The 26,058-nt window shown below is 36.9% G+C and overlaps 1 protein-coding gene and 1 non-coding gene across 2 annotated transcripts in view; one reads left to right on the forward strand and one right to left on the reverse strand.

The window, feature by feature from the left end:
• The window catches only part of LOC141608462 (wall-associated receptor kinase 2-like), a 45,765-nt gene extending 21,379 nt beyond the window's left edge, over positions 1-24,386 (forward strand). The window contains exons 3-5 of the mRNA XM_074427814.1: positions 8,117-8,362; positions 8,712-8,875; positions 23,181-24,386. Coding sequence (XP_074283915.1) covers positions 8,117-8,362; positions 8,712-8,875; positions 23,181-24,386 — 1,616 coding nt within the window. The remainder of the gene's footprint in view (positions 1-8,116; positions 8,363-8,711; positions 8,876-23,180) is intronic.
• Positions 12,797-12,902, reverse strand: LOC141609819 (small nucleolar RNA R71). Its single transcript, XR_012527728.1, has one exon. It is a non-coding gene; the product is annotated as a small nucleolar RNA R71 (small nucleolar RNA).
• Positions 24,387-26,058: the final 1,672 nt, after the last annotated feature.

Consider the following 26,058-nt stretch of genomic DNA (forward strand, 5'->3'; position numbering starts at 1 on the left):
AAATTTGTCATTGCTCTATATTCCGCCTCTGCCGTAGATAATGAAACCGTCACTTGCTTTCTCGTCTTCCATGAGATAGGTGATCCACCTAAGCTAACAAAGTACCCTGTTCTCGACCTTCTCGTTAACGCACAACGAGCATAATCCGAGTCTGCAGATCCAATCATCTCTAATTCCCGTCCTCTTGCCAATACAATTCCTTGATTCACCGTTCCCTTGACATATCTCACAACCCTCAAAGCCACTTCCCAATGCTCTTTTCTCGGCTCTTGTAGACACTGTGACAATACATGGACAGAATACACAAGCTCAGGCCTTGTAATAGTCAAGTATACCAATTTCCCAACAAGTCTCCTATACTTGGTGCAATCTCGTAAAACATATCATTTGGCCAAGTCAAGACCGTGCTGCTGCTCCATCGGAAATCCTACTGGTTTCGCTCCTTCTAGTCCGGCTTCTTGAATAATTTCCCGAGCATATTTTTGTTGACTCAAGAACAATCCCTTCTTTCCATGAGCAACCTCTATACCAAGAAAATACTTCAATTTTCCTAGGTCTTTTATCCCAAATTTCTTGTCTAAGAATAATTTGAACTTAGTGCAAGCTTCTTGCGAATCTCCGACTAAAATCATGTCATCCACATACACCAACACAGCTAGATACGCTCCCCCTTTGTTGTATGTGAATAAAGAGTAATCGGCCAATGACTGTTCAAAACCATATTGCTTTAATTCCTCTGCGAGTTTAGTAAACCACATTCTTGACGCTTGTTTGAGACCGTAAATGGATTTCAACAATTGACATACTTTACCGCCATTACTTACATACCTCAACTCCCGGTGGCAATTTCATGTATACTTCCTCATGTAAATCTCTGTGTAAAAAAGCATTATTTACATCCAGTTGCGAAATCAACCAATTTTTATGAAGCGCAACAGTGAGTAAACAACGTACACTTACCATCTTTGCTACCGGGGCAAATGTTTCATGAAAGTCAATCCCCTCAACTTGGGTAAAGCCTTGTGCCACCAAGCGAGCCTTATATCGCTCAATACTCCCATCCGCCTTGTGCTTAATCTTATAGACCCACTTACACCCGATGGGTCGTTTTCCAGGCGGTAATGGCACAATATCCCACCATGTGCGATATAGGCGCCAACTCCTTCATCCCAGATCAAGCGTCCGAAGGCGACTCCAAGTCCTAGTACTTGCAGCCTCCTCGGTTTTATTGAACAACCATGGTCGACCTAATGCGTCCTCTAATCTGCTGCATTTCCGTCGCCAAATTGCAGTAGCAGCTATATGCTTAACCAAGACCCATCGATTCCAAGGACATTTTCAAGCAGCGAGCTTCCATCGTCAGACGCCAGTATTCAAATGGGGTTATTGGAATTCTGAAGTATGAGAAGAAATTTGGTTGGTTTTGTTTCCTTGTTTAGGGGTCAAAGGTTGACTTTCATTTGTCCTCTACTCTGAGTGCTGCGTTTTGGTTATCATCATAATCATAATCATAATCATCATAATATTAAATTAAAGCAACAACCATCAACCTATTTGATCGCCACGTGTCAACACCTATTCATATGCCACGTGTAATTTGCTGGATTTCTAAAAAATAAAATAAAAATAGAGGCAATCACGTAAAATATTTTTAGGTTGATTTTGGACATCTTAGAAAATATTTATAAATGTCCTTTATTGCACCGTAAGATTATGATCAACATAAATAAGAAAATACAAATTATACAATTTTATTAATTAATTATCATCCAAAATTTAACTAGAAGATTCCTTACACATTTATGTCAATATATGCGTACATTTATACACTCTAAAGTTTTTAAGATATATTGATGATTGATTGCCTATTATAAAAAGTTCACATTTATTCCATATATTTAATAAAAATGTCAACTTTTTAAACATGCTTTAAAGATATTTCGGATGTGAAAGTAGAAAAAAAGAAATATTTTGTCATGTGTTAAATGCAATTTTGAATATAATTATGTCAATTTAAGTGATTCGAATCTCATATAAGAAATATGGAAACATTTGCTCTAACCGTCATTATAGTAACATACTCCGTACATGATAATTTTAAATTTTATACCGTGCGATAAATTTTAACTATACAATAAAATTGGTAAATTTCTAAAAATTGGAATTAGTTAATAGCTTGCTTTACTATAATAACGGTTTGATAGTATAATATCTACTTTATAGTATAATATCTACTACTCACAATATTGTATGGAATACTCAATAAAATAAGCCAATATTTACTCTTTATTTGATAGTATAATATCTACTTCAATATTATGTTTGTAAGAGAACAATGTAATAATGATTTGATATATATTGATAGTGTATAGCAAGTGAATCGACAATTAGTTTGTGTTATAAGTTAATGGATAAACAAGATTGAGAATTTAGGGGAAAATCTTACTATTTGGTTTACCTAAGATTATAAGATATACTAGAGTTGTTGGACTATAGTAAGATCACTAAGATGTCGATTGTCAATACTGGATGAAAGACAACTTCAATTGAAATATTAAATGATAAATCAACCAAGAACAAAGGCAAAAGCAAAGAGTTCTTTTTAATTAGCTAGAAATTTGTACGTTCTTTTCATTTAAAGGATTTAGGCCGAGAATAAAGCAAAGTAGATTCATATAAGTTTTGATCGTGTAATTTGCAATGAATTTAATTTTGAATTTAGATGTCATTTGAATAATGATATGTATAATATTAATGATCCTTTCTCACATGCGTATTAGAACTAAAACATTGATATGATAACGGGCAGAAAAGTAACATATGTCGCATAAATTCAAAAGTAGAGGAAAAAAAGTAGAGTACTACGAATATAATTAAGCAACATAAAGTTATCAAAAATGTATGGATAGGTAAATTAAAATTTTATAAATTTACTTATTTAATACTCCCTCATATTTTAGATAAACCTCCATATTCGTGGGGGCACTAGAATTAAGAAGATGAATTAAAATAAGGTAAAGTATTGTAGCGGGATTTGGTAATTGAGAGAGGGAAGTTTTTGCGTGGTATTATTGCAATTTAGATCCTCTCCATTACTTTCTCTCCATTTGCTCTCTAATACACTCTTATTTTAATATATTTTCTCTCTCCATTCATTAAAACATTACTTTTATGAAATAATTACAACCATTAGATCGTTCCAAGATATAATCCGGACCGTTCGAAAGTAATGGAGGTCCATTTTTTTTCAAGTAATGCAAAGAATCTGGACTGGTATTATTGTGGGTGGGGTGATTAAAATAAGTATTCTTGTGGGGATTAAAATAAGTATTGTTGTGGGATGAGGTGGGGTATTGTTGTGGGGTAAGGTGATTAAATTAAGTATAAAGCTTTACTAAATAGGGAAATAGGGAATATATTGTGAATAGATGAAAAATGAAAGAGGGAAGTTTATGTAGAATAGGAGAGAGTAAGAAAAGGGTTTTTGCTATGTGATACCCCTATTTTTTTTTCGAATTGTGATACCCTTTCGTTTTTGAAAACATCAGTGATACCCCTAAATTTAGTTAAATGTTCTCAAAATACCCAAACTAAAAAATCATGTTTTTAAACAGTTAAATTTTACAAAGAAAATATGTTTTCGATTGATTAAACAATGTTTATGTTAATAATATGACAAATTATTGTCGAAAAATCAATAAAAAATGTGAAGACTAAACATTTAAAAGGAGCGGAATAGAGGAATTTGGGTATTTAAGATATTTTCATTAAGTTTAGGGGTACCATTGATATTTTTAAAAAGCGAGGGGTACCACATAAAATTTGAAAAAATACAAGGGTATCATGTAGAAAAACCCTAAAAAAAATACATAAGTCTTTACTTTTAATAATTATTTCTGTTACTACCCGTGCAGTGCACGGGGTCAAAAACTAGTTTGAGCTACTCCTCCTCATTGACGGTCTTGCCCCTGCATTTCAAAAGAAAGAAAACAAAGCCCATATCATTTAAAGTGGGTTTTTTTGGTAGTTTCATGTGTTGTTTTTATTAGCATTGTGAAAGAGTGTATAAAGGTGGGAATTTACGAAACAATCGGAGGCAGACAATATTTTAGACGGCAGTAGTTAGAAAAACAGTAGGTCTTAAAAATAAATTATTCTCTTATTTCTCCTCCTTATTAGTTTAATTAGATATTAATTTAGTTCATCAATTCGGTTCAAGGTTTAATCTTTTTGTATTCAAGTTATAGATCTATCCCATCTATGCAATCTCCTTTCATATGGTACAATTTTCTCATCTCTTTTTTTATTGTTCTTATCATTTTCATTTCATTATTTATGTTAGTCTTAGTGTCTTACTTGTTTTTTTTTTTAAAGAAAGGATTAATTCATTAATAAATAGTTATACGACATCTACAACATGTGTCAAATTTGAACGGATACAACTCGACCGAAACCAAATAAAATAAAATCTTGTTCAAAGAAAGATCTGTAAACTTGAATTGCTCCAAATCACGTCCTTTATCATATTGCCGCAAACAGCTTTTCACAAGAGAATCGTAGGATCTTGAGCCTTGACGAGAGACGATTTCATCTGACCAAATTGAGTACAACCAACAAATCGACAACATATGTAATACCATATAACAATCTATTACAAAACTGATCTTCCGCATCTTCACCATATGAGGAACGACCAAGCCGTTCTTATCTATATTTCCAATAGAACTAAAACCTAGAAAAATAAGGACGGAAAAAACTCCGAAAATAGAGACAGACAAACGGATCTCACCAAAAGGGAGACTTTTATTGATTAATTCATAAAGTTTCATGCTAAAAATTGATAAATAAAGCTTTTTGGAGGGCTTACCATCGACCAATAGTCGATGGAAGCCCCATATTTGATTGATGAAGGCTAGGGTTTTTTAGAGGGAACAAAGGAAGAGAGAGAGTTTTCATGTTAGTCTTACTTGTTAATTCAATCCAAGTTTGTTACTTTATTAGTTTAATTATGTTTATTACATACTAGGTTGAAAGCCCGTGCGTTGCAACGGGTAATTAACTTAGTTATAATGGAAAAAATAAGGCTTTAATGTTTACATCTAATCATTTGTTTACATATGATTAAAATCTCTCTTTCAAAAAAATTAAAAGATAAATACATACACACCTACCGTTTATTGATTATAAATAAATTTCGCTATTGTAGATATAATAATAGAAACTCCATCAAAAGATCTCTAAGATAATACTTAAGAGACTCAAAAGATTTTGGAATGATACTTAGTTTTCAAAATGACTCCTATATATAATCATAGGATCACCCCAACTTCTGATAATTTTCCGATGTGGAACAATTCGACTATTTATACATTACATATTAATCACACCTACATTATTTTTCAATGTGGGACAAATAATATACTAAGAAGTACACCATCTCATTCTCACCTAGTTCGATATCCAACCCGATTAATAATGAGCAAATACTATAATATGTTCGTACTTTTTTTCTTTCTATTTTTTATCATAAATATAATATGTGCACCATCTCATACTAAGAAGTACACCATCCCATTCACACATACATTATTTTTCAATGTTACATTTAAGTCTCTTATATAATGAGTATACTGCTGATATATGTTCGTTATTTAAAAATCCAGCTTGAATATTAAAAAACAAATAACTTATTGTTAAACTTATTAAATTTGAGTAGAAAATGAGATAATATAATTATATGTAATTATATAATTTTGAAACCACCAAATTCAAAAGCATAATTTGAAGTTTTATAAATGTTTATCGTTTTATAAATGTTTAATTCAGCATAATTTATATTATACTATGTTCGTACGATTTTTCTATACATATATATGATATGATGTTTTTTCTATGTATATTATTTGTCCCACATTGAAAAATAATTTAGATGGTGAATATACTACATATAAATAGTTGAATTATCCCACATCAGATGATTATCAAGGTAGAGTTTCTAAAAATTAATTTAGGAAAGTATTATAAATAATATTTTTTGATGCAAAAAATAAAGTGTAGAATCTTTTAATTATTATAATTTATTATATTATATTATATTCAAGTGATGTTTCTAATTTTTATATAAAAACATACATTTCATTTGGTAAAAAAATATCGTTAAAAAAATTGTGAAAATAATATAATTTTATTTGTGGTAACAAATACTATCATTAGAGTATAGATTTCATATAATTTGTTAATATAAAAGAATGTGTACTTCTTAGTATGTTATATGTCCCACATTGAAACATAATCTATTGTGATGAATATACTACATATAAATAATAAAATTGTCTCATATCGAAAGATTAACATAAGGTGGAGTAATCTTATGATTATAAATAGGAGCCATCCTGGAATTTAGATTATATATAACGTATAAATATGTGCAAATGATAAGAAATCTATACTCTAATGGTAACATTTTTTTACCACGAATCTAATTATATAATTTTCATAGTTTTTTTAAAGATACTTTTTCGTCAAATGAAATGTAAAGCTCTTATATAAAAATTATAAACTATCACTTGAGTATAATATAAGAAATATGTGTTATAATAATTAAAACATTCTCCATATTATTTTTAATATCATATTATGCAGATAATGATATAAACTCTTAAGAACTCTCTAAGATAATATTTGAGAGACTCAAAAGATTTTGGATTGATATCTAACTTCAAAGGATACCTTCTATTTATAATCATAGGTTCACCCGACCTTTTTCTAATCGTTCGATATGGGTCAATTCTATTATTTATATGTTCAATGTAGTACATATAACATACTAATGGGTACCTGATTGGTTAGTTTGGAATGAAATGGAATGGAATAGATTGAATCTATAAAGTGTTTGGTTGGGTGATTTTGGAGGAGTTAGATACTCAATAGATTATAACTCCATCTCAACCCCTTGGAAACTCACGCCCACCTTCCCCCTTCAATAAACGTCATTCCTTCCACTTACTTAGATTGAACCAAACAACTCTGAGATGGAATGGAGTTGAAATCTTATACATCTATGATATCATACTCCGTTCCATTTCATTCCTTCATCTCGAACCAAACGACCCTAAGAAGTATATCATCTTTAATATATGCAAATAATATGAAATTTATACTCCAATAATAACATTTTTTTACCATGAATCTAATTATATTATTTTCATAATTTTTTGTAACCATATCAAAGGATCACCACGTCTTATGGTAATTCTCCGATGCAAGACAATTTACTATTTATACATTATATATTAACACCGCCTAAATTATTAATGTGGACAAATGACATACTAAGAAGTAAGAAGTACATCATCTTTTTCCGCATCTAGTTCGACATCCAACCCGATTAATACTATACTATGTTCATACGTTTTTTTTTCTTTTTTTATCATAATTAAAATATGTGCAAATGATAAGAAATTTATACTCTAATGATAGCATTTTTTATCACGAATCTAATTATATAATTTTCATAATTTTTTAACGATACTTTTGCAAATGAAATGTAAAAGTTTTTATTTAAAAATTATAAACATCACTGAATATAATATAGAAAACATCCTCCACATTATTTTTTATATCATATTATGGAGACAATGATACAAACTCTTAACTCTTAAGAACTCTCTAAGACAATACTTGAAAGATTCAAAAGATTTTGGATTGATATCTGAGTTCCAAAGATGTCTTCTATTTATAATCATAGGATCAGCTCACCTTATATTAATCTTTCGATGTGGGAGAAAATATTTATACGTTCAATGTAGAACATATAACATATTAAGAAGTACACCATCTTAAATATGTGCAAATTATATGAAATCTATAGTCTAATGATAACATTTTTTACCACGAATCTAATTATATTATTTTCGTAGTTTTTTTACCGACATTATTTTGCCAAATGCAATGTAAAAGTATTTATATAAAAATTAGAAACATCACTTGACTATAAAATAGAAAATATATATTATTATAGTAATTAAACGATTAACACTTTATTTTTTACATCAAAAATATTATTTATAAAACTTTCCTAAATTAATTTGTAGTGTAGGGTATGCTGTGGCGAAAGACGAGTTTAAATTTAAGAGAAGTAATTTGACTCAGAATACGGATTTTTATTCTGAGCATTCTACGTATCCGGTAGTTTTCAATTGGGGAATCGGAACGAAGAATTGTTCGCTTGCTAAAGAAGGGGGAAGTTGTTTGTGTATGAATAATACGATTTGCTCGGATTTAAAGCCTGACCAAGATGGCTATCGTTGCGATTGTAAACCTGGCTTTACTGGGAATCCGTACCTTCCTCGCGGCTGCAAAGGTAAGATTAATCGCACCCTGTCTATTTCACTTAATTAGCGATATCTTTTATCCACTCCATTTAAGAAAGACCTTCTGCTTTTGAATTTTTTTTTTAAAAGAAAAGAACAATTCATTAATAGAACGTCACACGACACTTACAGGATAACGGGTAATAGAAAACAAATCTAATGGAAACCAAAAAAAATAATTTTCTTATAAACTAAGGATCTCAAAATAGCATCTGACAATTCGGCTCGTGCTATTATCGCTATCTTCATGTAGCTTTTAAAGGATCCTTCGTTTGATTTATAAGATAAAATTTATTGGTTTCGTATTTAACAATTTGTTTTGCTGTGATAACTGATCAGATATTAATGAGTGTGATCAAGCGAACGACTGTGAGAAACCGGAATATTCTACAAACACCAAGGGAACCTACATTTGCAAATGTCCAAAAGGCTACCATGGAAATGGCACAAAAACCCATGGATGTCTCTCTAGTCGAAATACTTGGCTCATCCCTGTTATCATTGTTGGACCTTTAGTCCTAATTAGTTGTTTTGATAATGACAGTAATGATTTGTGTGTGGACTTGATATTATAAACATATGCGTGTAATTGTGTGCTTAAGTCTTAATTTAGAAAGGAACAATTACGATGACGCAAGCTTGAAGTTTGGACCAAGGAGGTACGACTTCAAAGACACTTGATCGTTGTATTCAAGCAAGATCAAGATCAGAAATCAACCACGAGACTCAAGATGAGAGACTTGTGAAGAGACGATTCGTGTACTGAAGATCTACTGAAGATTAGATAGTATAGGTCGTCATCCGGTAATGGTTTTACTTTGTTTGATTTAAAAGTTAGTGAAGTTATGACTTCATAGCCATAACTTCATTGCTAGACAAAAATGATGCGTTAATTTTTGGAAAATATATTTTTAATGTTTTATAAGAATAAGAGAGTATTTATTTAATTGGAATTATTTAATAAGAATTTAAGTTGAATAAACTATTGGTTTGTAACACGATATTTATGTCGCCATGCAACCTAGGGTTTCAACTAAATTCTATCTCGATTTGTTGTGGGCTATGGAGGCCGAATGGACCGAATGGAAACCCTAAGGGCCGAAACCCTAGAGGCCGAATTCTCCACTCCTAAACCCTAGCCTCCTACTTGTTCGTCAAGTCATTTAGGGTTTTGCACCTTCCAGAATATTCCTAAACCCTAATTCCTTACAACTATAAATACCTCTCTTCATTCAACAATTAAAAGTGGCACACATATACACTTTCAAAGAGAAAAATATTTAAGCAAAATTTATTTGAGCCTTACTTATTTTACAATTTGCTTATACAAAAATTGCGCATCAAGTTTGTCAATCACTCAAAGAGAAATCGTTATAGGATACTAAGTACACAAAGATATTATACTCACTCGCATAACGTGAGATTAGTATTTATCGTTGTACTTTTCTTATTAACGTAAGAGTAATCTAGAGTATTTAGCGATACTCAATCTGAGTTATAATCATATAGTTGATTATACGAGTGGATTGATAATTTTTGTAATCCGTAGAAAGGTACTAAAAATTTTTAATCGAGAATAGTGGACGTAGGTTTCGACTTGTGAAACTGAACCACTTCAAAAATCCTGTGTGTCTCTCTTTCTCTCTTTCTTTATTTTTGTTATTTCGATTTTACGCTTATTAGTATAATTAATTAGTTGATTTTAACCAATAAAATCAAATAATTAATTTTACATCATATATCTCAAAAAAGTGGGCATCGTTTTTAATACTCAATTCACCCCCCCTCTTTCGTATTCGATCAATAGATTCCTCAATCATCACCGTAGGTAAGAACGGTACTGTATTATGTAATATATTTAATCACGATTCACGTGACAACGCGTTCACAAAGATAACCAAAGGTGTCAATTGGTAACGCGATTGAGTTATGAAGGTTTTTTCCGTTAGACCATATAGATCTTGATATGACTTCTAGGTAGGGCTGGTCATTAGTGGGGTCAGCCATGCTAATACGGACCCGGCCGGTCTGTGACCCGTTGACGACACCGACTGGCCCGGACCCTGCCCGACCCGTCCTATATCCGGACCGGTTCCGGGTCCCCAAATGTTAGACCCGGCCTGCCCAAAAACCCGCCCGAGACCCGCCTCACGGGTCACTTTTGACCCGGCCCGACCGCCCCGACCCGGGCCAGTTCCGGGTCTCCCAAACCTTGACCTGGCCCATCCCTGACCCAGACAACCCACACTAATGACCATTGATACGTGCATTTTATATAGTTTTTTTAGTCTATTTTTTCACGTATTTCTACGTTCTTTTGTGCTGTTTTATATTGCATTATGCCCCGAAATGGCTACTTTGGGTTGTTTAGTCTATTTTGTAGAAATGAACCTGAAAGTGGTGGAATCGTACCCTTTTCATCCCGTTTTGCATGCATTTTGAGGAGTCGGGAATTTTAGAGCGAGACATTACATTGGGATGCGTGAAGGAATGGTCAACGAAGCAGTCGACAACGAGGTGGAGCTGATTTTGGAGGAAGAACACTTGATCGGATGCTTTTCTTAGTCGATCGAGTGCTTTTATACGCTGAGGAGGTCGATCGAGTACTTTATTGTACTCGATCGAAATGCTGGATATCAGGTTTCCTCGATCGAGTAACATTTCTGCTCGATCGAGTGTTTTATATGCTGAAGTCCTCGATCGAGTTGTCTCAAACAACTCGATCGAGAGGTTTGGAGTTTCACGGGCCTTAATTAACCCGTGTTGCTTATTTTTGTTAGTTGATTTCGTTATTTTTTATTTAAGCTTCGAATAATTAGGTTATTAGTATCACTCTTTACTGCTTAACACTTCTATTACGCTACTCTCTCTTCTCTTAATCTTTCCCTAAACTTTTCTACTGTAAACTTTACTCTTGGGTTATTTTGCTTGGATCTCGTTGTTCTTTACGCCGGAATTCTTGTTATTGTAATCTCTTTCTCCTTTTAGTCTTAATCTCATCATTTATTGCTTTAATTCCTTTATTCTCTCTTCCTTAATTTCTGCTCTAGTTTTATTTATGCGATTTCATTATTATTGCAACATGTTTATTGTTAGTTATTTCATTATTATTAATATTGACAACATTAATAGCATGAGTAGCTGTTGGGATTAGGGGATCTATGGTAGAATTGTGACGATGTAGCGAATAGGCTAGATGACTTATTTGTGAGAATCTGTACCCATGGCAATTTAATTATAATACCAACTTAGTTGAGTGCAAGCTTCTAAGTTACCTTTTAATCTGGTTGAATTAAATCATGGATCGGAAGATTGGACTAATTAGACCTGCTATGAACAGTAGACTACCCTGACGAGGACGGAAGTTAAGTTAGTGGAAATCTAGGATAGAAAGTGGACCAGAAGGACCATTCAACATCCGTCTCAGAGTAAATTATCTAGACTATTTGCAGTTGAGTCATTAGACTACCGTAGTGAACCGAAATCTCGACATGTTCCCTCTTTATTGATCACCTTATTCACATTTTCTTGCCTTACTGCTCTTACTTTACTACTCTTTCCCTTAGCCTTTATTAGTTTAGAAAACCAAATTACAACCCCCCATTTGTGACCAAATAGACGGACCTTTTATAGATATCTTGCCTCCCTGTGGAGATCGACCCGACTTCCCTAGCTATATTAGTTAGCCCAGTTGGTTATTTTTGGTACGTATACGACTAGCCTGTCAAATTTTGGCGCCGTTGCGGGGGGAGACAATAGCCCTATATGTTTCTGTTTTGTTTATTTTTATCCGTCTCAGGGAATTTTTATTCCTTGAGACAGTTCTCATTTATCTCTTTCAGTGCTGTTTATGCCCAGGTCAAACAGGTTGGAGTCAGTTCCAGCTGATTCTGAGCCAGAGAGACTCTTTAGGCATAGACTATGTCTGCAAAAAGAACGCCGAAAGGAAGACTTGAGTACTTTTGAACCCGAGCTACAACATTTTCTATTTGCAGAAGATCAGTCTTTAGAAGAAGACATTCTCATTCCTGCTAACCAACCAGTAAAGTTGCCGAATATTGCAAGTCATTCGGAGCCTAAAGCATCTTCTATTCCTAAGGGGTTCAATCTCCAGACTGAGGACGACAACACTTTTGATATCCGTTCGTCTTACATCAATCTGGTGGAGATGAATATGTATAGGGGTGTGGCAAGTGAAGACCCACGGAAGCCTATGGAGGTCTTTACTGATTATTGCTCTACTATTCCCGCTACAAAGGGAGTAACTCAAGACAAGATTAAAGAGGTGCTCTTTCCTTTTTCTCTGACTGACTCAGCCCGTGAGTGGTTGACTGATTTGGACCGAGAAGCTGCTGGTATTACCAATTGGGAGACTCTCGCACTTGCTTTCTACAAAAGGTATTTCCCTCCACAACGCACTAATCAGCTGAGGGGAAAAATTACAAGTTTCAAGCAGGCACCTGACGAGACATTCTATGAAGCTTGGTGTCGGTTCAAGAAATTGGTGAGGTCTCTTCCTCATCACGGGTTTGATCAATGGTTTTTATGTAACCAATTTTATAATGGGTTATATGACGACCATAGACCTATTCTGGACGCCTCATCCAATGGAAGTGATACCGTCGTTTAGTATCAAAAATAATATTTATAACCTAAATACTACTAACAGAAGCTAGTGGCAGTCAGGGTCGAACCACAGAGAGGCGATGCAATCAATAGCTGTCTAATTTTAGTCTAAGGTAACAGTTTTTTTGGGGGGGATTGATTTGAACGATTCTATAACTAAAAGCAATCGAATTAAAACTATACTAAAGTAAATAAATGAGCAATAGATGAAAATAGATGAAAACAAATATAAAAAGGATGCTAAGATGGTCGGTTCACTGTAGTTTCGACGGCGGCAACTCTAAGTAAACTGTTTTAAACATGTTAGACGGGAAAATAAAACGTCCTCTCGGTCCAATTTAACAGGTAGAAACCTTTCGGCCTAAGCTACGGGTCCCTAATTCTCACTAATACTAACTTTCGTTCTTGATTAATGAAACTTAAAATCTAAATTAATTTATCTCTCGATCTTGCTAATTTAGTCGTCTTAATTAAGTAGTCTATTTCCCTCCCCTATCTTTCGATCTATCAGGTCGGTCAATTACTAAGCATTCAACTAGTCGCGTGCACTCGATTCGTCAAATATAGCAATTAAATTAATTAAGTCGAAGCAAATCTAACACGCGGTGGTCGATCGACCATGTATGTCAGTCGATCGACCAGAGCCCGATAACAGGTCGCCTATGTCGAAACCGTCTAACCTACAGATCCCCTACATCTTAGCACAAAGGATTTAGCTACTCATGATGGTGATAATAACAGCACGAAAATTAACAAATAAAGCAAACAAATTCATACTTAAATTAACTAAATAAATAACTAACATGCAATGAATATTTGGCTTTGGGAAATCTAAACTAGCAATTCTAAACTACGGAAGAATTAAAGCAGCGAAATTGAACAAAGGAACAGAGAATACCGTAAAGAAGAATTGAAGAGAAAAGATCAAACCCAATGCAAAAGAAAACTTTATTGACGGAAAATTAATCTAAACTCATGAAATAATCAAAAGTTCAACTTCTCTGTGTATTGAACCCTAATTAATTCGATATCTCTAACAGTAGGAAGGAGTTACGTTATATAGAAGTGTCACATAACTTTTATTCCCAAAACCTAATTACAATGGGCTTCGGAATTCTAATTTTATCTTGCGCGTCAGATCGTGGGGTGGTCGATCGACCACACAGACCGGTCGATCGACTGCTCCTCTTTCCTGCAGACTTTTGTTCAGCATTCTGACAGTCTATAGACCATGTAGGTCAGTCTATAGACCACTGTAGCTGGTAATCCGCTTCTAATTTCTCCATAAATCTATTTCCAGGCCTTGAAATGCGCGCCAAGTTCATTTCTTGAGTAAGTACTTCATGTCAAATAATATGCCAAGTACTCGGGGACGGATTCGGCTCAATTTCCGCTGGATTCTTCACATTTCTGCAATATTACACAAAAACACGAAAGTAAACGGAAATAGGGAAAATAGTAGCATAAACTACATAATTGAGCTCTGAAATGCGTGTAAAAGAGGGTGTATAACATCATATTTAGGACACGCATCAGGAAGATTTCAGAAAAACGTTGATGAAGATAAGGGATGGGGCATTATTGAGGAGATGGCTACCCATTGTGCTGAATATGGGAACCCATCAGGACGGTATTCGGACGGTTCACGCGGTTGATAAGGCAGTTGTGGTTCAGTTGAAAGCCATGAATGCTAGGTTTGATCGATTGGAGCTGCAAAATGCTGGAGAACAACAGACAGTTCATCTGTTGACTATAGGAAACTGTCACATGTGAGAGGTGTGGAAGCAATGACGGTCATACTGATATTGACTGTCTTACAGAGAAAGAACAAGTTCTTGCCTTCCAATAATACAGGCAAGGAGGAGGTTCTTACTATAATAACCAAGGGGCAGTCCATCCCAACTTGAGGTGGACAAGTCAAAATGTGCTCAATCCCACTCCTCCACCGCAACAGCAGCAACAGCCATATGTCCCTTCTCACAAGGCTCAACAAGGCTTCCAAAAGCCTCCTTCCTTTCCTCCTCCCAATCAAGGTGCATCATCTTCAGGTGGGGTAAGTGAGTTAGCTGAGTTAAAGACCATGTTGCAGTCGTTGACAAAGCAATGGCAATTAAATGACCAACAAAAAGATGCATCCATCAAGTCACTTGAAACTCAAGTTGCTCAGTTAGCCGCGAACCAGTTCACGAGGAAACAAGGTCATCTGCCGTCCCAGGCTGATAAGAATCCATATGAGACGGTGAATTTAATTAATTTGAGAAGCGGTCGTTCCTAAGTTGTTGAATTCAGACCCGAGGAAGGATACTCATGGTGATGAACAGTCAACCGTTGCTGAAAAGGAGTTAACCACGAAGAAGATACTCGATCGACTGGTTTCAGGGGGTCGATCGAGAAAACCTTATGAAGAAAGGACTCGATCGAGTGGAAATATTACTCGATCGAGTGAACTGGATAATGAAAAACTCAATCGAGAAGTCCAAACCACTCGATCGAGTGATATTGCTGAGGAAACTGTTCGATCGAGTGGCAATTTTACTCGATCGAACAATGCTAATAATAAAGACCTCGATCGAGAGCCTTCTAGTGCTCGATCGAGTGATATCTCACCTAGAAGGACTCGATCGAGAGGTAAAAAGTCAAGATCGAGTGATAAGGAGCTTGATCCAGCCGAGACGTTGGAAGAGAGAAACAAAGGGCTCGAGATACCTATTACCGTGCCCTTCCCGAGGCGATTACAGAACACGAAGGCCAATCAACAGTTCGGTAAATTTGCCGAGCTCCTGAAAAGCTTACAAGTCACTGTTCCATTCGCCGAGTTGCTGACACAGGTACCCTCTTACCTTAAATTTATGAAAGAAATTTTATCACGTAAGAGGCATATTAATGATCACGAGACGGTAGCTTTGACCGAGGTAGGGACTGCCCTAGAGTTACCTCCTAAACAGTCAGACTCGGGTAGTTTCTCGATTCCATGCCACATAGGTACCCATTTGATTGATAACGCACTATGCGATCTTGGTGCTAGCGTGAGCGTCTTACCTTTGTCCCTTGCCAAGAGACTTGGTTTGACTAAATTTAATTGCACGAACATGACTGTACAGATGGCCGACCGTAGCATATCACGACCGTTAGGTGTCATAGAGGACATACCTGTTAAGATCGGGAATTCCCGAGGACACTCATACCCCTATTATTTTAGGGAGGCCATTTTTATTCACTGCCCGTGCAGTGATAGATGTCGGGGGGCAAGACATTAACATTTCAGGTAGGAGACAAGGAATTAATTTTCCATTAGTCCAAGTCTCGAAGGGCTCTCATGCAAGCTCAACCTTGAATTGCCCTTTCCTCTACTTACTCCCCTATTGACACTCCAGATGAAAATTTGGAATTTTGTGCTGCTATTGTGACCCCTCCGCCTCAGATTGAGAGCAAAAAGGAGGAGAATTCGTCTGTTTTCCTTGCTGCAGGCACAGATAAAAAAGATGTAGGAGCTGTCAAAGGTCGTTGTGCAAATAAAATCAACCAAATTGGGGGTGACAACGTCAAAGCTGGTGAGAAGGAAAAAGGGACGAGAAAAGTGCGTGCGTATGTGGACGTCAACTATTCTCCTCCTACTGGTTCAAATTCAAACTCGTGGAGAATGAAGAGGAAAGTCAATGATGCTGAAGGGACGTCCTCCAGTCAGAAGCCCTCCATAGGGCTACTGAATTGTCTTGGGAAATGAGCGGGGAATGCCCCATGTAACAAATTGTGAAAACTATTTTTAAATTTCCGTTGGATTTCTTTATTGCATTTTTTAGGACTATTAGAATTTAGATAATTTTTAGCATAGTTAGAAAGACTATAGACTGCTAATTTTGTGATTTGGTATATCGGGATATGTTTGCGAGTGTTTTTATGCAGGTTTGGGCTAATAATCACGCATTTGGATGAACTATAAGAGGAAAAGCACTCGATCGAGTACATTTTGTACTCGATCGAGAGGATTATGTAGGAAAAGCTTCGATCGAGTGGTTTCAAAAGGCTCGATCGAATTGGCAAAAAGAGGGATCTCTCGATCGAGTGGAATTTTACTCGATCGAGTCATTTGAAGACAGGTCTCTCGATCGACTGATTTCAAATCACTCGATCGAGTGAAATCAAAAATCCTGCGCAGGAAGTTCTCTTTAACTTCTATTTTCCTTAATCTAATTTCATTATTTCCTTTGTTCATCATTTTGCACGATTAAAAACCCCCAAATTCCCTCTAAATCTTTGCCCATTGCCAAATTAAACACCTACAAACTCTTCATTGCTAATTAATCGTCATTTCCCCCTTATTTTCCCTTTGATTATCGTTGGTTTTTGCGGTCAATTGAGGAGTTAGGGTTTGCGGTTTTTTGCTCGAAAATCGCTTAATTTGCATCGTCCTTTGTCGATTAATTGCTTCTTTGTAGGTTTCTTTGATCAAGTAAGTATTCCCTTTGCCTCATTGTTGTTTAATTGTTTTTATTTCGAATTATTGAGGTAATTTGCGATTAGGGTTTATGCTAGTCGAAAATTTCGACTGAAATTGGGGTTTTCTATCTAAATTGCTCCAATTGATGATTGTTTCCCTTTACCTTATCGTTGATTATCTGTTTGCTTCGAGTTTTTGAGGTAAAATTGGGAATTAGGGTTTGTTTAGTCGAACATTTCGACTGTTTTGGGGAATTCCGCTGTGTATTCGCTAATTCATTATCACTCCCCTTCCTTACTTGATTAGGATGGACAGTAGCTCAATGTCCTCTTCCAGTTCGACTGTTAGTCCGTCCTTGACTGAGACGGTGGTCCCTGCTGCCACTACCATCTCCACACCTGCTAGTACCACAGCTGCTACTCCTGTTTTCCTTGTTAGTGCTGCTGGTACCGTTGTTACTGCTCCTAGCATTGCTGCTAGCTCCGTCTCAGCCTCCACTTCCATCACAGCCACCGCTGCTAGCACTGCTGCTAGCTCCTCTTCTACTGTGTCGGTCTCTGTTACTTCTTATGTTGCAGCTACAGCTAGTACCTCAGGTACGGTGACCACCCATGCTGCGTGGTCACCCGCAGTCACAGTTGCTTTCCGGGCGGCTCTAGTACCTCGTTCCGTCAGCGGACGGACTTCTACTTCAGGTTCTAGAGGTCGGGGTCGTGCACGAGCTACACCTACCGGTGGCCGTTCTGCTGGCCGTGTTACTATTCGAGGGGACAACTCCCTCGACTCGCACCCCGACTACCCCCAGGTAATTTTTGTTAACGGTATTCATCGCACTATATTTTATTCTTTGCTTGTCTGTGACCTTCTTCCTACTCGTTTTTGTGACCGTCAGTCACTTGAGAGGCTCGGTATTTACGAGCCGATGTGTGAGCTTTTACGGGGTACGGGGATGTCTGGGCTTGCGACCATGAGTGCCTACACCTATAGGGAGCTGACTCTTGAGTTTTTCAGCTCCTTTACCTTCTCCTCGGGGGCACACGACGCTGCCCCTACTTGTGCTTTTGTGTCTTTCCGGTTTTTTAACCGGACCTTTTCGTTTACTTTAGAGGAGTTTGGGACTCGACTTGGACTTTCCTTTACGGACGACATTGTTGCCCCTAGGAAGGTTCTCCGTCAGTTATGGCAGACTTTGGCACAGACTACCTACGAGCAGCGTCGGCTCGTTCAGGTCCACCTTCCCCCTGCTCGTTACTTCCTACGTCTGATGGGGAGTACTGTTTTTGGCCGTACGGAGCCAAACAACATGACTAACACCGAGCTTTCTATTCTGGGCGGGTACCTGAACATTGACAGCGAGGGCCCCTTTGCCCTCAACATTGCTTACCTGACCGCCCAGTACTTTCAGACTCAGGGGGAGAAGATCACGGGCACCATTGTCTGCGGTGGCATAGCCACCTTTCTTGCCCGTTATTTCTTCCCTGCCTTCCCTCGTGACTTACCGTACATACCTGGAGATAGGTACCTGGACCTAGCTTCTATGTTATCCATGACTTGGCTGACTTCCGACTACCAGACATTGAAGATTTCTGGTTCCTTGTCTGTAGACCTTCTTTGCACCACCCTTCCTCGTCTCGCCCCTTTGCCCACTGTTGTACAGGGTGTTTTACCACCACCGTTACCCACGTTTCACCTACCGCTCCGACCACCTCCTACTTTAGCCACCTCTAGGAAGCAGCATCGACCTGAGACCGGAGAGGGATCCACACCTTCCATGGGTGGCCAGACTTCCATGGGCATTCCTACCCCGATCCCTACTCCTACTCCTGCACCCGATCAGACATAGACACCGCCGGTCTTCCCGGCTAATTTTTTACCTCCTCCACCCTTTGAGGCGTCCGCGGTCATGGACCAAGAGCGCCGTGACAGTTTGTTGCTTGAGCTTGTAGAGAGACAGGCTCGTATGGAGAGGGACATAGCTCCTGCTATGTTTCCTTTATATGAGTACCAAATTCCAGAGGGTTGGCCACATCCGTCCTTCTACAGGTACCCAGCTGAGTGGTACCCTGAGTCAGCTAGTAGTGAGAAGGAGGAGGAGAAGGAGGAGGAGGAGGACCCAGCAGCGGCGGCAGCGAGAGCTCAGGCTGAGCAGGTGAGGAGGAGAGAGCATGAGGAGGACCCGGACTTCACAGTGACGGTGGAGGACGTGACAGAGGAGGCTGACAAGTAGCTACTGGTCTACTCACTTCCCCAATTTTCTGGCTGGTTTGGAGAAGTTCGTGTTTTGTATGTTCATTATCGCTCTTTTATTTTCTTTTGTCTCCTTTTTATTTTATTGTTTTCATTCATTTATTGGTTGTATATTCCCGTTCCCCTGTATATATCTACTGGTGTATGCTGGAGGACAACGAGGGCGTTGTCCGTTTTGGTTTGGGGAAGGTAATGCATCCTTTGAGTCTGCATTTGCATTTGTTTTGCATTCACGTTTCTATTTTCAGCTTGCATTGTATTTATTTATTTCAAAAAAGTGATAAAAAATTAGAAAATTTCAAAAAATTAATAAAATATTCACGTTTATTTTTGCATATAGGTTGAGTCGGAACGGTTGATTTCCGTGATGATATTGCACTTTAACTTGTCTTTTTACTTGAGCCTTGCACTTTCATTGACGGTTATTAGCTAAAGCTTACACATAATCTACGAGTTTTTGTTCAAATTTAGCTGACCGTTTAGACTTGACCTGATAAATTGGCAAACTACTCCATAAATTATGAGTTTTAAAGCCTAATAACTGGTGACATTCATGACCGGTTTACATAGGAATTGAGAGTAGTACTCCTTGCATAGCATGTTCATTATTTTTGCACATTTATGACATTCGATTTCTTGTTAAAATGCATACATTCGGGTTTGTGGTCGGTGTCACATGCAGGGAGGTGCTTGCAAATTTTCCCCTTTCTTACATTTTTCGCCCATTTAGCTCCACTTAAGCCAAATTTAGCCTTTTTGACCCATTAGCTACATCCAAAACTGAGCCTGCCTAGTCAAGCTAGTTTAGTATGTCTTTTGTGGTATGAGTATTCCGTCTGCGGTTTGGCCTATTTTCATTGTTGGAGTTGGTGGAGGATGAAGAAAGAAAAAAATGAAAAAAAAAGAGAGATTGAAAAAAAAGATGAAAAACATGAATGAAGAAAAAAAAGAAAAAAAATGAAAAATCAAAATTCACGTGAAGGCAGAGGAAGAAAAGAAAGAAAAGTATGAAAAATTATCATTTGTTTATATCGTCTGCCTAGTTGAGACCGTTTTTGTTCACTTTTATCTTGTGACGGTCTCACTCCTCCGTCTTATTTTTACATTTTTTGAGGAGATAGTGTATTTTGGATGGTGAGTTGTGTGCCAAGTGAAGGGCACTTGTGTTTATTTTCAGCCAGTTGAGATTCGGACGGTCTTATATGGTCCTGTTTAGGAACTAGCTTGACGCTTTTACCTCCACACTTCCATAATTGATTTCGCCTTTTCTCACCTGAACCTCACTATTCCTATATTATTTGGAAGCCCTCGGCTGTGACAGACATTGTTGGTTGGAATGTGTGCATTAGTACTCGAACCGTCTTTCATTTTTTTTTGCATGCATGCTATGTAGGTCGCATTTTAGGTGAGTGATTGATTCTCTTTCTCTCTTTTACATATAATTCACCCTTTGTTTCATGAGAGAAGAGTGACCACGTGAGAGTCCGATTTTGTTGGTCTTACAAGGTCGATAGGTCAGCTTTATTTCTGGATATTTTATAACTCGTTTGCGTATTGACTGTTGTCGCTGTAACCATTTCTCTTTGTTGCATTAAATTGGTTCAAGTAGACAAGTTATAGCTAGCTCTGAGTTTTCATTTCCGTTCCATTAGTTTGCATTTATTTTAATCGAGGACGAGTAAAGGTTCGGTTTGGGGAGATTTGATACGTGCATTTTATATAGTCTTTTTAGTCTATTTTTGCACGTATTTCTATGTACTTTTGTACTGTTTTATATTGCATTATGCCATTATGCCCCGAAATGGCTACTTTGGGTTGTTTTGTCTATTTTGTAGGAATGAACCTGAAAGTGGTGGAATCGTACCCTTTTCGTCCCGTTTTGCATGCATTTTGAGGACTCGGGAATTTTAGAGCGAGACATTGCATTGGGATGCGTGAAGGAATGGTCAACGAAGCAGTCGGCAACGAGGTGGAGCTGATTTTGGAGGAAGAACACTCGATCGGATGCTTTTCTTAGTCGATCGAGTGCTTTTATACGCTGAGGAGGTCGATCGAGTACTTTATTGCACTCGATCGAAATGTTGGATATCAGGTTTCCTCGATCGAGTAACATTTATGCCCGTTCGAGTGTTTTATATGCTGAAGTCCTCGATCGAGTTGTCACAAACTACTCGATCGAGAGGTTTGGAGTTTCACGGGCCTTAATTAACCCGTGTTGCTTATTTTTGTTAGTGGATTTCGTTATTTTCTATTTAAGCTTCGAATAATTAGGTCATTAGTATCACTCTTTGCTGCTTAACACTTTTATTACGCTACTCTCTCTTCTCTTAATCTTTCCCTAAACTTTTCTACTGTAAACTTTGCTCTTGGGTTATTTTGCTTGGATCTCGTTGTTCTTTACGCCGGAATTCTTGTTATTGTAATCTTTTTCTCCTTTTAGTCTTAATCTCATCATTTATTGCTTTAATTCCCTTATTCTCTCTTCCTTAATTTCTGCCCTAGTTTTATTTATGCGATTTCATTATTATTGCAACATGTTTATTGTTAGTTATTTCATTATTATTAATATTGACAACATTAATAGCATGAGTAGCTAAATTCATTCATGTTGGGGATCTATGGTAGAATTGTGATGATGTAGCGAATAGGCTAGATGACTTATTTGTGAGAATCTGTACCCATGGCCATTTAATTATAATACCGACTTAATTGAGTGCACGCTTCTAAGTTACCTTTTAATCTGGTTGAATTTAATCATGGATCAGAAGATTGGACTAAATAGACCTGCTATGAACAGTAGACCACCCTGACGAGGACGGAAGTTAAGTTAGTGGAAATCTAGGATAGAAAGTGAACCGGAAGGACCTTTCAACATCCGTCTCACAGTAAATTATCTAGACTATTTGCAATTGAGTCATTAGACTACCGTAGTGAACCGAAATCCCGACATGTTCCCTCTTTATTGATCACCTTATTCACATTTTCTTGCCTTACTGCTCTTACTTTACTACTCTTTCCCTTAGCCTTTATTAGTTTAGAAAATCAAATTACAACCCCCCCCCCCCCCCCATTTGTGACCAAATAGACGGACCTTTTACAGATATCTTGCCTCTCTGTGGAGATCGATCCGACTTCCCTAGCTATATTAGTTAGCCCAGTTGATTATTTTTGGTAGGTATACGGCTAGCCTGTCAACCATCCCTACTTCTAGGAGAATAAATAGTAATAGCCTATCCGTTTCACAAAAACCTTCCTATTTGACTTTTCAGGGTCAAAGTTGTAAAACTTTGACCATAATTAAATAGAAAAATATAAAAAACTTTATTCTCAAACTAATATGTTTATATTTATCATCAAAATATCTTACAAGAAAATATATATTTACAACAAAAGGTGTAATTAGTGTATACACATACAAAAGTACAGTCAGAGTGTTGTCTCGGAGACCGTGTAAAGTCAAATGAAGGTACTACAGTGAGGTACTTACTTAATCCGAGTACTTGATTAAACTTGTGGGTGTTGGTGGCGGAATCATAATTTCGCTTGTGGTTGGGTTTCTTTTATATTGGAGACGCAGAGTAATACAACTTAAAGAACTACGCCAAAGTTTCTTCCGTCAAAATGGAGGCCTAATTTTAAGCGAAAAGCATGCTAGGATGGATGCTCTAAAGATTTTTACAGCAGAGGATTTAGAAGATGCAACTCAAAATTACGACGACATGAACATAATTGGAAAAGGTGGATACGGCGTTGTTTACAGGGGATTGTTACCAAATAACCAGCATGTTGCAATCAAAAGATCTCTGAAGGTGGATCCGAATCAAGTTGAGCAATTCATCAATGAAGTTCTCGTGTTGTCGCAAATCAACAACAGGAATGTTGTTAAGTTGATAGGATGTTGTCTGGAGACTGAAGTACCGCTACTAGTGTATGAATTTATCAACAATGGTACATTATATGATCACTTAAACGATGATTCAAAAGCATACCATGTTACATGGCAAATGCGTCTTAGGATAGCCTCGGAAATTGCTGAAGTTTTGGCGTATCTACATACTACCATTTCAACCCCTATTATTCATCGAGATATGAAGACGATGAATATACTCTTAGATGAATATTACACGGCTAAGGTGGCCGATTTTGGGGCGTCAAGATTGTGTCCTGTTGATCAAGATCAACTCGCTACAATGGTTTTAGGAACCATTGGGTACTTAGACCCTGAATATATGCAGACGAGTGAACTGACTGAAAAAAGTGATGTCTACAGCTTTGGAGTCGTGCTGGTTGAGCTTTTAACTAGGAAAAAAGCAGTATCTTATCAAAGACCGGAAGTTGAGAGATGTCTTGCTATGCATTTTCTTCTTAAAATGAAAGAGGATCGTTTGTTCGACATTGTTGATCAAAACATAGGAAACGACGAGCTAGAAATGGATCAAATTAAAGATGTGGCCGAGCTAGGAAGATGGTGCCTGAGGTTGAAAGGTGAGGAAAGACCTACCATGAAAGAAGCCGCGATGGAACTAGATCGAATCAAAAGAAAGGGAAGGCACCCTTGGGAAAATAATGTTAGACAAACACATGAAGAAGAACGTGAATACCTTCTAAGAATTGATGAAAACGACGATGAAAATACCGGTTGCACTGATTCCGATTTATACAATCCACCAAGCTTCGTTTCTCCCCTAGGTGGTGGTAGATAAGGTTTATTTACTAAAAATCGCGGTAATAAGATTTAAAGGGAGAATGTCTCGTATGAAAACTCCGGTTGTATTGAATTCTTTGATTTCTTTGATGTATAAATACATAAATCACTTGATTATATTGTAGTATCTTAGCTTATAACATAAAGGATCCTAAAAATGTTTCTTAAGGATCCTAGCAATCTTTTCTAAGCTTTGATAATACACAAAGTAATGGTATTTCTAATTGTATTTACCTTATACACGCTCAAACTCATGGTAATTTCGAAAAAAAAAATACACAAGACAACATTGAAAAAAAAATCGAAAATTTTAACCAGAACTTTTGAATTTTTCATTGTCCAACGGGGTAAATTAGATCGTAGAAACCTTAAAATGTTGCTCTGGCAGTCTGGTAGGGCTGAGTAAAAAATATTCGATCCAAATTTTTTTCCAGATCCGATCCGAAATCCGAAAAAAAATCTGAATATATGGATACCATTTAAATTGGATATCCGATCCGGTTTTTCCCCAATAAACTGGATCGGATGTGGATTGTGATTTTCTTAAAACCGGATATCCGATCCGAATTCTAAAAATTTATATATATAAAAAAAGGAAAACTTTATGTTTAGTTTATGCAGTTTTTAGACTAGTTTTGAAATTTGTAATAAAGACTTGTAATTTATGCAATTAAGACTTGTAGTTTATGCGATCGAACACGTTTTTTTTAGTGGGTTGCAAGATGCGAAATGGACCGCAACTGCCTTTAGTTTTAGTCTGCCAATAGCCCAATCCCACCTGCCTCGGTGGAATTTTTACTATACATTTAAATCTGGATCGAATCCGGTTTTCGTAATCTGGATATCCGAATTTTCGGATTCCAGATTTTCGGATATCCGAATTATTCGGGTCGGGTGTGGATCAAGAAAAATGAAAAATTTAAATTCGGATATCCGATCCGGTTTTAAAATCCGGATCGAATATCCGTTTTTGCTCAGCCCTGTCTGGCATAGGCTAAGTGGACTTTTTAAAAGGAGACGAATTCCGTATAAGACTTCATCAAACTTTGTACCTAGTTCCTACAGAATTAGTAATCAGTTTGATCAAGATAATAATTCAACTGTACTATTAACATCATAGCCAAGTTGCTTCATTTGTTATTGTTTCGCAGTTTCGCTAATGACCAGCTCTTCTCCGTGCAATTAGACCTGATAAAACTGAACCAACTCGAATAATTAAACTCGTACCTGAACTGAAGACTCAATCATTACTCGGAATCCGAATTAACCCTACCAGAATGTTTATTGTTGTACACGTACTGACCATTATACTTGAAAAACTTGATAATTACCTGAAATGACCCACCCGAACTGACCTGAAACACCCCGACCTGGTTGCCCGTTTGCCAAGTCGGATTTGTTCAAAGTCCACCATCTCTTCACCTTACATAAATTTAAAATTTGTATGATAACCCAAACCAACATATCAAATTCAAACCCTTTACTCATGGCAATTCAAAACCTTGCCCTGAAAATCTTCATTACTTTGGTATTAACACCATTTATAGCAGGCGATGAAGTGGGGTCGCCTTCGTCACTTGTGATCGCGCCACATTGTACCTCTAAGTGTGGAAACGTCACCATTCCATACCCTTTTGGTATAGAAGATGGTTGTTATTTTGTTGACGAGG

This window comes from Silene latifolia, chromosome 10 (genome assembly GCF_048544455.1).
Source record: "Silene latifolia isolate original U9 population chromosome 10, ASM4854445v1, whole genome shotgun sequence".
NCBI lineage: Eukaryota > Viridiplantae > Streptophyta > Magnoliopsida > Caryophyllales > Caryophyllaceae > Silene > Silene latifolia.